Source organism: Petromyzon marinus, chromosome 55 (assembly GCF_048934315.1).
Source record: "Petromyzon marinus isolate PM22_M1 ecotype Great Lakes invasive population chromosome 55, UKy_Petmar_22M1.pri1.0, whole genome shotgun sequence".
Lineage (NCBI taxonomy): Eukaryota > Metazoa > Chordata > Hyperoartia > Petromyzontiformes > Petromyzontidae > Petromyzon > Petromyzon marinus.
Genome location: NC_133721.1, coordinates 6,043,244 through 6,057,205, shown reverse-complemented (window position 1 = coordinate 6,057,205; position 13,962 = coordinate 6,043,244). Strand labels below are relative to the sequence as shown.

Here is a 13,962-nt window from a genome sequence, read left to right as displayed (position 1 = left end):
GAAACGTCGTTTTCTATTATTTAATTGATTTTCTTTCTTCGTGTCTTTACCGAAACAACCAAAGAGTATACATACAGTATATAAAAGGGGTGTGTAAAATATACGTTTTTACATACAGACTTACTTTTTGGCAGGTATCGCGATGTAATCAAATCGTCAGTGTCAACAATAGACGCGCTACTGCAGCCTGTACAACTCAGTCACCACACCAGAGACACCAACAGCCGCCACTAAGTGTCCGTGTCGTATAAACCACAGCGCCTGTGCCAGGCTCGGTGCACTTTGAGGCCACGTGGAAGTGCCGACGGCGGCTAGCTGACAGAGGAGGTCACGAGAGAGAGAGAGCCAGGTTGCCGTTCGTTGACTGCATAGTTGACCCACACGATCTAGATTTGAAGTTTTCGTGACTGCAGGGATCCATTCTCTTTGGTTGTTTCGGTAAAGTCAAGTAGGTATAAAATAAAATTAATAAAATTAATTAATTTATACCTACGTGACTTTACCGAAAGAACCAAAGAGTATTGAACCATGCAGTTTACCCCGTATTTTTGTACAGGGAAATTGAGTTTGCAGGTCCATAGGCAGCGTTCAGCCGTTTCAATACGGGCAAAACAATTTATTGTTGTCTATTTGTTTGTGTTTATTCGTTGTGATGGGACTTTATCGGATGAACTTTGAGATGTATAAGGGCGCGGGGTGACGAATAAGGTCTGAATAATAAGGTAGGGCACTGATCAGGGATTGACATGTACAGTATGTGACTGAGATGACTGGCAGATGTAACAGCTGTTGCCCCCTGCTGTGCCAACACGAACCAACATCAAAACACATTCCTGCGGAGGGAGCTGGTAGGAACGTTGGGTTGCTCGGTCAATGGCCAGGGTCAACGGCGGCACCACGTGGTGTATTCCGCAAAGATGCCCCACTGTGCGGGCGGGCACAAGCTGGCGTGAGTAGGTTAACCGTTGAGTTTTATAAGGGCACCACGGGGTGACCACCCCCCCACCCAGCCCCACCCCTCCCCACCCAGCCCCTCCCACCCAGCCCCTCCCCACCCTCCCCTCTCCACCCAGCCCCACCCCTCCCATTTTTGAATGCACGACGGACGGACACAATAATCCCCTGTGGGCTGGTGGTGTAACCAGGAGGTTCCTACCAGTAATATCCCCCGTATAGCCTTAGACTATTGGGGCAAGTGCTGTTATCCAGCATCACGTCCAGCCGCCTTTGTCTCTCCAGTGGCTGAGTCGACCCAGGACCGATTCACGATAATCGTCACTGGTTTTGGTCGCTGTGGAAGCGGGAATCGAATTCAGGTCGCCGGGTTCGTAGCGAACCGCTCCCCAACACCGCGCACAATAATCCACAAACAAACCGACACAACACCCCCTCACTGCGAATTCTACGATAACTTCCCGCTGCAACAAGCGCGAAACGTCGAACGCACAACTCCGCTAAGTTTCACAGGGGACTCATTTTTTTTCTGGAAGATGGTTTTCAACGCGCTGCTAAACATCTTCCGGAAGACAACTTCCTCTTCCGGAATATGTTTTTTAAAAAAATCGCTTGTTCACCATCTTCCGGAATATATCTTCGTATTCCCCTTCCAGAAGACGATGCTTCTAAACCGCTGCTAATCATCTTCCGGAAAAATTCTACCGCTTCCAGAAGACCTTGCTTCCAAACCGCCGCTAACAATCTTCCGGAAGACGGTTTTCAAACCGGCGCGCGACCGTCTCCGCCTCCTCTTCCGGAAGCGCCCCCACAATGCCGCGCGCGAACAACGGCTTGAGTTTCGGCGCCATTTTCGAGCGGCGGTCTCAGAGCGCCGCTCCGTCAGACGCCCTTCCTTGGCGCCTCGCTCCTCTCCGTCCTCCTCCTCCTCCTTCCTCCTTCTCCTCACCGCCGCCGCCTTGTCCCCCCCCCCTAACCTCAACCCAGCCACGACATCTCCCGTTCGCTCGCCTTCTCTCCGCCGACTCGCAGTTTGAAGGGTGAGCATTGTCCCGACGATTCTACTCCCGCCCACCCTCCCCGATGCCCCTTCCTCTCTCCCCCCGCTGCGTTCGTGCGAAGTTTTGTGAGGCGGCGGCGGTGGTGGCGGCGGCGGTGGTGGCGCGCGTTTTGTGCGGTGGTTGCTTTTTTTAGCGGGAGAAGGCGCATCGAGCGGCCGGCGTAGACCCGACAACTCGAAAATTGAGGGGGTGGGGGAAAGAGGGAAAAGCTGTGGATCCCGCGTAAAAAGTTAGCGGAGTTTCGTGTGACTCGTTGCACACTTGTTGCAGCGCGAGGTATCGTTGATTGTGGACTGAATGGGTGTTTCGCGCGCTGTTTTGCAGACTTGCAGTAGCGCGTACTACTGTTAAGAAGGCAGAGGGATTTGATTGCCTTGATTTGCCTTTGAGCCGTCGATCTTCGCACGTACGCATAGCGTTACCCGCAACGAGAAAGTCGTTGATGTAAAACCGCGTATTTTATTTTTTAAACCCATTTTATATATTTTCTTAGGTCTTTCGGTAAAGTCACGTTGAAGGGAAACAATAAAATAATAATATATATAAAAAACAAAAAATTCTCACGACGTTTCGACCATAACACAAACGGTCGTCATCGGTGTGTCGGTTTGTATACTGTCAGTAACGTGTTGTGGTTAAGGCGTATTGTATGCGTGTAAGAATATACTGTTGTATACTGTAAATGTTTATGCTTGTAAAGTATGTATCTTATAAATCGAACACTAATGACTACACGAGTGAAATATATATGCTAAGTATACGGAATGTCAAAACAATGAGAAACCTGTTTTCTTTAAAAAGGCGTCACTTTTTTAAAATAATTTAATCGTTAAAAGAAAAAAAATGGCGTTTGGCTACACAAACATTTTTGTTAAGAGATAAATAGTAAAAAATAAAAAAAAGTCTTACATCGTTCCCATTGGCTCGTCTTGTAAAGTTACCACAGATGTGGAATTGAAAATCCGAAAAGTGGCCGGGGGGGGGGGCAATGGGAGGAGGCGGAGATTCCTCCCCAAGTTCATGTAAAAAGCGGGCGAGGGTGGCCGCGTTACGGAAAAAAGTGGCTTCGTAGCGGGGGGGGGTGTTTTGAGCGTGCAATTGCATTTACATAAATTACAAATCAGGCAAAAAAATCTTGAACCTTGAGATGGAAATTGCCCTGGACTTTAGTTGAGCTGGACATGGGATGACCCAGATGTTAAGTGTGTAGGGGGTGCAATTGCACCAGGAACCACCGGCCGGACGGGCCCAAGCGCCGAGTTATGAAGAAGTCGGAAATTAAACAAGAGGGTTCCAGTTTTATTTCTTCCACCGTGACTCATGCCAACCACGCCACTGCAGATGTTTTGTTAAACTTGAGCATACCGCCACATTCGTTGTTCAGCTTGATGTAGTTATGTATATGTTTACAATTGTACCGGCAACATCTGCATGAGCACATATAGTATCCAAAAAGGAAGACATCTGTTAAAGCCAATGTGAATTTTCCAAGCCATTGGTTTAGACCGGTGTTTGGCACATGGACCACTCAGCCGATGCAAACAATACCAATAATCCAAAATGATTGATATTTCCGGAATATAAACACTTTTTTAATGCAGCTATCAGGTTTTGTTTTTTAGGCATGTCATAGATCTTAAGGTAGTCTTATTAGGGTATATAGTTTATTATTTTATTGTTTCCCTTCAACGTGACTTTACCGAAAGAGCTAAGAATATGAATTACTGCAGTCACGAAAGCTTTAAATCAAAATTTAATTAGGGTAGTTTAACCTAATTTTTTTTAATGAAATTTCATTTGTAAAATATGAATTAACGTCCGAAACTAAAGGTGTTAAGCATTCTCACTATATCCGGATCAACCTGACGGACCGCCCCAGATTCACTCGGGGTCCGGGGACCACACTTTGAGAACCACTGATTTACGCTCAACACGTTTGGCCACTAACTTGAATGTTCTCGCTGTCAGTAAAGTGTTTCAACTGAAATACTAAAGTCTGACTTATTCACTCTTGGTGATTTGTACAATTTTCTTTTACAATTCATTTTTTTTTGCCCATTCATGTGTTTTATTAATCCCTGTTTTTGTGCATTTTGTGGGTCTTTTATAGGAGAAAATGTCTCCAATGGCAAAAGCCTCAACGGCCAAGAGGAGGGGAAACAAAGACGACGATGCAGATGACTTTGCATCAGAGCCTTTGGCATCGGAGCAAGCGCCAATTTCTGGTCTGTAATGCCTTGTATTTGTGGGCTGCATATAAATCCTCAAAATTGTAGTTTTTGTAATTTGCCATGTTTTTGTTGTACTAATCACACGAAGTTGTATTTACTTATGCAAATCTATGATACATTCATGTACTTTGGCTCTCGCATTCACAAGTCCATGGGGGTTTCATTTAAGAGTTGCAGTGTGAGTGGAAATTTATTGTGTGCAATACTGTATTTGAAAAAACAGTGCGGTTAAAAACCCCAGAGTGGAACGCAAAACACTTTACTCAGCACCATTTGATGGCATTCATATTCCCACGGGGTTGCACTTGGGTTTGCCTGATGCAGCAGAGTCTCCCGAGGACCGGCGTACCCTGCAGGAGATCCTGGAGAGCATTCCTTCCGCTCCTCCAGCTGCCATGACCAACGAGCCCGGGGCCGCACGCCTCATGATCACACACATCGTCAACGAGAACTTCAAGTCCTATGCCGGAAAACAGGTCCTGGGCCCTTTCCACAAGGTGGGATGGCGTGACTGCGCTCGTCAATTTGCCCCTTCCCCCTGGGCTGGTTAAATTGCCAGGGAGGCCTGAAGTCAAACACTTGAGAAAAAAAAAATCCACACCAGATTTGTACTTGTTCAATACCGGGTGTTTGATGTAACAATAAGTGGACCGGCCTGGAATATTTGTTATGTCCGATGATGGCAGGCAACTGCCTGATGATGCTAGTTGTAACTATCGGCAAAACATCTTACCCAATGGTTAAATGTAGGATTTCTCTCCAACACCGGTGTGTTGACACAGTAATACATTGACATGTTTGCTCATGTAACAACTTTATTAATTGGCTGTGTCGGGTGGCGCAAGGTTTACAAAAAAATGTTTGCTTCTGATTTGTGTTTCTACCATTAATTTCTTGTCTCCTATAATCCTGTGCCCCACCCCTTACACTATAATTGACCAACTAAGTCAACAATCAAATTCCAGTGATTGTTGCAATTTTCCCATTTGATGTTTAAAATTGAATTCAAGACATGTAGAAAAGTTATCTTGTTTATATTCAAAAAGGTCACGTATACAATATCCTGTGCATAGGGGGAGTGGTGGCAAAGTGGGTAGTGCACTGCAGTAGGAACTTGGTGACCTGAGTTTGATTCCCGGCAAAGGCTAACACGAGCAGCGGTGATATATGAACTGGTCCTGCCCCCCCTCATCAACCCGTACTGTCCAGCGCGGTGAAGTATAGTCAAACTGTAAACACCATGACTGATATAGCATGTGGCAGCCTTCATTCAGCAGTGGATTATCAAAGTGCTGTGTATCATTTGTTCTTACAAATCTGTTAATAACCTTATGCCCCCATGTAGGTCTAGAAAGTATTCCTGTTAAAATGTTTGCTGCTCTTTTCCATCGTCTTGCGAGCAGCGCTTCTCTTGCATCATTGGACCAAACGGGAGCGGCAAGTCCAACGTGATCGACTCGATGCTCTTCGTGTTCGGCTACCGTGCCCAGAAGATCCGCTCCAAGAAGCTCTCCGTTCTCATCCACAATTCTGAAGCGCATCCTGACCTTTACAGCTGCACTGTGGAGGTCCACTTCCAAAAAATCGTAGACAAGGTGAGTAACTCTGAAGGTGTGCAATAAGTGGGCATGTAATGATTCACACCACGACAAACCCATTATTCAATTGTTAGGATTCGGTGTCACTATTTAATTCGGAAATAGCATTGTTTTACATCTTACTTTTATTGGTAAGGTGATGTTAACCTGGAGGAGGAGGAAGCAGTGGCGCAGTTGGTAGTTAGCCCTTTACACGATAAACTCAAGATCTTGACTGGTTCACGGCCATGGCTAATATAAGTGGCGAGTGATATCTGAACCGGGCCTGCCTCTGCCCTCACAAACCCACACTGACCAGGATGGTAAAGTAAAGTGAAACAGTCCTCATGACCATCACGCCGTGAAGGGATAGGGAACATTTTCCATATCGAGGGCCAAAATTACTTGAGTGGGCCACACCACTCATGCCTTAAAGTTACTCAGTAATAATGCAAAATAAATGTGCATGTCGACTGAATATAACAAGGCCCCTGCACTGACATAAGGGACTGAGTGCACTAAAATTATAAACAATGTTGCTGGGTTGAACATTCCCCTTCAGTACGCATTAGTGAGGCTAAAATGTTACAGTAATGGATAAACATGTCGACCATTTTGTAAGCCTCGTGTGGTGGCAGGCTGTATGAAATAAAGTAGAGAGTTGTAGGTCCCCCCCCCCCTTGTCTAATATCTCTCACCGCTTTTCCACTGACACATCCAAGCTGAGCTGGAACCACACCACGCTTGGTTGGCCTCACAAGACACCTGCATATAACTATTGGCTCAGCTGGGCCAAGACTAATGATGCGTTAATTGCTTGTGACATCCGAAACACGCTGACGTCTCGACTCTGGCTGACCATAGTCTGCGCACGACTCGGCTGCCGCGGTGGCGAGATGTTAAGGACCTCGCCTGGTATACAGGAGGTCGTGGGTTCGATGCTTACCCTGACGCCTGTATATTTGGAGTTTGCATGTTCTCCTCCCTGTGGTTGTCTTTTTCTCCGGGGCCTCCGGTTTTTCCTTCCACATTTAGAAACATGCGTTTAAGAGAATTTGGCTGCTTTTGAATTTCCACATGATAAACCGACATTTGGCTGTCATTTGTGGCAAATTCGCTTCTCTGAAAGAGCTATAGAGCTCAGTGGCCTTTACTTGGTAAAATAATAATTTAGCTAAAGTCACGTGACTTTACCGAAAAAACTAAGAATATGAATTACTGCAGTCACGAAAGCTTTAAATCAAAAAATAATTTAGCTGTTTATTTAATAGTTTACAAAGTGGAAAATAAGTATTTGTGACTTGAAGACGTCTGTATAAGAGACGACGAGGTTTGCGAGCGAGCTTGCTGTGCCTTTTCAGGAGGGGGACGATTTCGATGTGATCCCGAGCAGCGAGTTTTATGTTTCCCGCTCGGCGACGAAGGACAGCGTGTCATCGTACACTGTGAGCGGGCACAAGGCGACCTTCCGCGATGTGGGGCAATTGCTGCGCAGTCACGGCATAGACCTGGACCACAACCGCTTCCTCATCCTGCAGGTATTGCTGCCGTGAGGAACTCATTCATAGTTTGGGAGAGCGATGGGTCCCTTCCTGCTGGCCAGACACCCTCCCAGCCAGCGTGACCGGGTGCATGGGGGCTGTGAGTATACGTGGAGTACACTGAGGAACTGGCGCTGCAGTGGCGAGATGTTAACTACCTCACCTTGTATGCAGGAGGTTGTGTGTTTGATTCCGACCCTGACACCTGTATAATTGGAGTTTTCATGTTCTCCCCGTGGTTGCTTAGATTATTGTCCGGGTCCTCCCGTTTTCCCCTCCACATTTAGAGTCGATGTGCATTTTGAGTATTTGGCTGCTATACATTTCCACATGATAAGCCACTTAAGTTGAGCTCTCATTTGTGGCCAGGTCGCTTCTGAAAAAGAGCTATATATCTCAGTAGGCCTTACATGGTAAAATATACATCGTTTTTAGTTGAGTAGTTTTTACTGTGGTGTGGACTCTTCGTTTTTCAGAGTACAGTCAAGTCTTGGTTATCCTGGATAATGGGGAACGGAGGGTTAGCCTGGATAAAATGGATTATCGAGAGTTACCTGTAAAGGCTATTGGTGTGAAGCTCCGTCGTTTTGATTAATCTTCCCAAGATGGAAATGACTGGCCTCGTGGAGCTGTAGCAGCACGTAATGGTTTGTATTTGGGATGTCAGGAGTTACAGACCATGCTGTGCTGCCGCAGTGGCACGAGGAGAAGCGCACTCTCACTGCTGGACCCCCAATCAGGTTGACGGTTGTATTTTCATCTCAGGAGGCAGCTCATGGTGATGAATACAAAAATATCATATGGATTTAAGCGTTTAAGCCAATGTGTATTTAGTAAATGTTGTGTTCGCACCATTATTACAACAAAGGCTATCGTGAAGGCACTATATTTATTCTCTGTAAGATTTACTTGACAGATTGGTATAGTCTGCCCGTAGGGGGCCATGTTGCAATGCACTTTTTTTCCAAGTAAGTCATTTGCGGGTGAAAATGTATCTTCTCAAAGTAACATACTGCCTTTCCTGCTGTAGCAGCACGTAAATATTGGCGTGGGCACTTGCTGAAACCTCCAATGTTAGCTTGCTGCTGCAGTTTGATTGGCCCTTTCTCCGGACCCGAAACTTCTTTCTGAAATTATCATATCCACAAAGAGTTTATGAATGTATCATTTCTCGCACGTGAGTGCAAGGTGCCAGCTCGTTCTCTACTTTGCATTTCTGCCAATTCCTCAATCCTTTATTGGCACGTTGCACTTCACATTAATAAATGTGTCTCAAAGCATTTTTACGAGTAAAAATTTACATGAATGCCCAATATAATATCTAAAATATACAAGAAAATTTGAAATGTCAAGGCAAATATACCCTTGACGATTTTTTGAATAAAAGCTTATTATTCCAACCGATTGCTAACATGCTCATCTCATGTAGCTGCATAAAATGACGTGCATTGAAAGAGGGAGCTTTTAATGGAAATCTAAATGTGCAAAACTATCAGCGCCTCTGACGATAGTTGGGAGATCTTTCCATAACATTGGAGTGAGACGGATAAAGGAACGGCCGCCAAAAGTCATACAGTGAAAGTAGCGAACTACGGTGTAGTGCTGTGAGCTAGAGTAAAGACCTGGTATGAGCATGGTTCTCTCGAAGATCAGAAAGGCGAGTGTGGTCTGTGTCATTTTAAATCCATGTAAAATCACAGAATTCCCTCGTTTTTCACTAACTTGCCATCCGCTAATTTGTGGCTATTTGCGAATCATGCCTGGAACTTCACGACTGCATCGAGAGAGAAAGAAAGTGATGAAATAAAGCTATGAGAAAGAAAGATTATTTATGCATTTAAAGTAATATAATTTTCCGTGAAATTCACGAGCATCTCCGGAACGTGCCCCTCGCGAATAGCGAGTTGAACACTACTCTCAAAGGCCATAGCCGTACAGATGTCTGTTGGCATCTCCAACTGCAGTCGGTGTATCTGGGTCGGTGGGGCGGGCTACGTGTGCAGGGTGAGGTGGAGCAGATCGCGCTGATGAAACCCAAGGCGCAGACAGAGCACGACGAGGGCATGCTGGAGTACATGGAGGACATCATCGGCTCAGGTCGCTTCAAGCCAGCCATCGAGGCCTGCTGCCGCCGCGTCGAGCAACTCAACGAACTGCGTGGAGAAAAGGTGGGCATGGTGCATGGGTGCATGAACGTTTGCTCGCTTAGGGCTGAGTAGGATTTAAAAAATACCTTTGTTGGACCACAACAAAGATGAGGATTCCCCCGCATAGCCTTAACAGACTGTTGAGGCAATTGCTGTTGGCGAGGACTTATTGAGGCTGGCACGGCACATGAGGGGGGTGGGTTAGGCCAGCACCACGCCCGATCACCTTTGTCTCCCCTGTGGCGATGTTTACACAGCTCACAAGGGGTGCTCATTTGAGACGGTCGATCTAGGGGAGGCCTAGGACTGGATCAGATATTCATCACTGGTGTTGGCCCTGAGCAGGAATCAAACCTGGGTCGCTTGGCTCTTAGCACGGCGCACTAACCGCGACATTACCGCTCCCCACGAGTAACATTTTCAAATACCTTTGTCAGACCACACACACAGACCGTATTAAGCTTAGTCCTGCTGGTCTGCCCTAGAGTCCCTAGCCCAGGCAATACTGGGTTATTTAGAGAGGAAATGTTTGGGTTTATTGGCTTGGTTGTTGGGCATCCCTAACTATCCTTAGCCGCTTCCGGTGAGCATTTACGGTTGATGAGAGTGCATGCATGCTTGTGATTGTGGGCTCTGCCGCAATGCAGCTGAACCGAGTTAAGGTGGTGGAGAAGGAGAAAGACGGACTGGAGGCGGAGAAGAACAACGCTGTGGCTTTCCTGATGGCCGAGAACGATATCACCAATCTCAAGAACAGCCTCGTTCAACACAAAATGTAAGCCAGTTGCTGGAATTGAACTGTTTACCTTTGCCCGTACCGAGACAACTGCAAGTTGAAGGGGCTGTCCCATTCACTGCCGAATCTCAGAATTTGCAAGCGGTTCAGTGTAATTTTTATTCAGTGTCATAGAGCCGTTTTTAAAGACATTTTACTCACCGCAGAGAACTAGTAACACGATCGCACTTTACGATAGCTGCGCCAAACTGTGCCACACGCCCTCCCACATTGCCTTGTGGGAGCCGCAGTACCGATAAAGTTATTTTATTTTAGCTTTTCTTATTCTTCCGTTCCATTGACGTACATGTACGTCAGCTGAACTGGAAGGGGTTAAGTTTATTATTTTGTATTTTTTCCCTTGGTTATATTGCAGTTGTACTATCACGAGACATTGATGATATGGGACAATTTTGGAACTCCCATGACTAAGAATGTCACTTTTGCCCTGCAATAAGTGTAACATGTAATTAAAAACGTTACATTTTCATGGCTTGAATAGGCTGAATGATGTGCAAAATAAGTCGCATGTTTTTGTGCGGTCATTGGTGATGGGCAGAGATGATCATCTCGCTAAACTCAAAGAATCCGGTTTAGTTACAAGTAGCTGACTTCAAAGGGGATCTTGCTGATGCTGACCGAGTGCCCTGTACATGGTATTATGCCCCTCCGTCTGGGCCACCACCTCTCTTAGGATTTAATATTGACTTAAGTAATTAAGTGTTACAGGCTGCTGCGGGGTTACGTTTTGGGCAGCAGATGGCACTCCTTTGTTCTATTGTACTCTTCTGCTCTACTGCTATGCTCCCAGAATTCGTCAGCCTGCACTGGCCAGCTTGGTGAAGTATGGTTGACGAATATAACCAGCGTCACTTGAGGGAGGCCCTGATCCAGCAGTGGATTTACAAAAAGCGTTATATGTGTCCACGAACGGGAAGTACCCGGCATTGCCCGGGGGAAAAATGTATTTCAAAACTTTTCTTAAAAACATAACATTTACAAATACTAAGCTATTGTGAAAGCCCGAAGTTCCGTTTGTCTGTCCATTTGTCCGTGAACAAAATTTTATGAGGCTTGCAGAAGTCCTGAATCAAAAAGTAATCAAATAGTGGGGGGTGAATAGTTTACCCCCCCCCCCCCCCCCGTAGGCATCTATACCTACACACCCTACATACAATAGAGTGAGTACTATCTAGTGACTATTGTAGTATCTGGCTCTATAGTAGTATCTGGCTCAACAGTAGTATCTACTGACTCTATAGTAGTATATATTGACTATTGTATCGACTGACTTTATAATAGTATCTGCTGACTGTAGTTGTAGCTACTGACTATATAGTAGTATCTACTGAGCACAGTAGTATCTACTGTCTCCATAGTATCTACTGACTGTATATTAGTATCTCCTGACTGCAGTAGTATCTACTGACCATAGTAGTATCCTCTGTCTCTATAGTCGTATCTACTGACTGCAGCAGTATATACGGACTGTAATGGTATCTATTGACTGTAGCATTATCTCCTGACTCAAGAGTATCTACCGACTCTACTGTAGTACCTACCGATCTATAGTATCTACCGACTATCATAGTATCCACTGACTAGTATCTACTGAATCTATAGTAGTATCTACTGAATCTATAGTAGTATCTACTGAATCTATAGTAGTATCCACTGACTATAGTAGTATCTGCAGACTATTGCAGTATCTGCTGTCTATAGCAGTACTTACTGACGCTACAGTTGTATCTACTGACTGCAGCAGTATATACTGACTATAGTGGTATCTACTGACTATAGTAGTATTTACCGTCTCTACAGTAGTATTTACTGACTCTACGGTAAAATTTACTGACTCTACGGTAGTATCTACCGACTATAGTAGTCGCTACTGACTCTACAGTGCTACCTACTAACTATAGTATTATCTACTGACTAGTAGTATCTACTGCCCATAGGAATATCTATTGACCGTAGTATCTATTGACCGTAGTAGTATCTACTGACTGTATAGTAGTGTCTGCTGATTTTACAGTAGTATCAACCAACTCTATAGCAGTAAATACTGACATTACAGTAGTATCTAATGACTATAGTCGTATCTACTGAATCTATAGTCGTATCTATTGTCTTTAGTGGTATCCACTGACTATAGTAGTCACAACTAACTATAGTAGTCACAACTAACTATAGTAGTATCTGCAGACTCTATAGCAGTGTATGATCTTTATGGCGGTACCCTGGGGTATCAAATAATACAAAATGGCCAAGGCAATTAAATATTTCATTTCTGGGACAGTATTATTTCCAGGGGTGTACTTAACTCCGTGACTGGGGTACCAATCAATCCTAAATTAGTGCTACGCGATGTCGATTGCCGCATCGCCGACCATCAACAGAATAAAAATGACCGCGTCACGGACATTGTGCAAGAGCCGGGGTATCGCCATAAGGTTCATATGCTGACTATAGCAGTATGTGCTGACTATAGCAGTATCTGACTCTAATGTATCTACTGACTCTGCAGCAGTATATACTGACTACAGTTGTATTTACTGACTCTACGGTAGTAGCTACCGACTATAATAGTATATATCGACTCGATTTCAGTATCTACTAACTCTACAGTAGTATCTACTACCTCTAATAGTGAGTCACTTCAGAGACGTTCATAGTAGGAGGCATACACGTTTATTCTACACTTTTTACAGTATATGGGATAACTATATACGGGTCAGGACAGCCGGCACACTGCCTGACCCAACACCGACAAGGAGGTGAAGACGACGGCTTCCATTCCAAAACCGCAACAGCCCCGACCCTGCGTCGGGGCCTCTCTTTTATCCTCTCCAGCATGGCCTGGTTCTGCCTTTGGCCACGCCGCCTTCTGAAACCTATCAGAAGGTTCTGGGCTCTGCCCCACGTGTCTCCTCTGTCACCTTTACCCTACATCCGTGCCTATCACGTGCCCTACTGGCAGACCGGCCGCTGTATCCTCAAATGCCCTTCACTGCCAGCAACCGGCGCTACGCGCTCCAGGACACACTTCACCTGCCCTGCTGGTAGACCTGGCTTTTACACCCACGATCCTGCTCTCTACCAGTAACCAGTGCTATGTGCCGCAGTGACCCATTTTATGTCACTACAGTAGTATCTACCAACTCTATAGCAGTATATATTGACTATAGTATCTACTGACTATAATAGTATCTATCGACTCTATAGCATTATCTACTAAATCTACATTAGTGTATATAGACTAAAGCAGTATCAACTAACTCCATGTTAGTATCTACCGCTCTCAAGTCGTATCTACCGACTCTATAATAGTTTATATCGAGTCTATAGCAATATCTACTAATTTGATGGAGTGCCGTGGTGAGGCCTAGTCCCGCGGAGTGTCGCCGGCCTTGGTTGGATTGCACAGCCGGCCGCGGTGGCACCTTGGCCGGCTGGGGCTGGGCTGTTACCCCCCACCTTCCCCCCGCCCGCCCTACAGTAGTAGTATATACGGACTATAGTAGTATCTACCGACTCTATAGTAGTAAGTGCACACATTGGGGTGGGAGGGAGAGAAGAGGACATCGCACTGTGAATAATTTACGTCGGCGTTTTTTTATTTTTTACGCGAATATTTTTTTTCCTGTCCTCACCAATTTGACTACTTTACGAGAAT

General features: G+C 45.4%; 1 protein-coding gene across 2 annotated transcripts in view; it reads left to right on the top strand.

The window, feature by feature from the left end:
• The first annotated feature begins 1,771 nt into the window (after positions 1-1,771).
• SMC4 (structural maintenance of chromosomes 4) overlaps positions 1,772-13,962 on the top strand; it is a 37,460-nt gene continuing 25,269 nt past the window's right edge. The window contains exons 1-7 of one of the 2 annotated variants that reach the window (XM_032975265.2): positions 1,772-1,994; positions 4,126-4,240; positions 4,574-4,743; positions 5,650-5,841; positions 7,185-7,361; positions 9,368-9,532; positions 10,159-10,286. In XM_032975265.2, the coding sequence (XP_032831156.2) occupies positions 4,132-4,240; positions 4,574-4,743; positions 5,650-5,841; positions 7,185-7,361; positions 9,368-9,532; positions 10,159-10,286 (941 nt within the window). In that variant the 5' untranslated portion in view covers positions 1,772-1,994; positions 4,126-4,131. Of the gene's footprint in view, positions 1,995-4,125; positions 4,241-4,570; positions 4,744-5,649; positions 5,842-7,184; positions 7,362-9,367; positions 9,533-10,158; positions 10,287-13,962 lie in introns of both variants that reach the window. The other variant, XM_032975264.2, reaches the window with a different exon arrangement.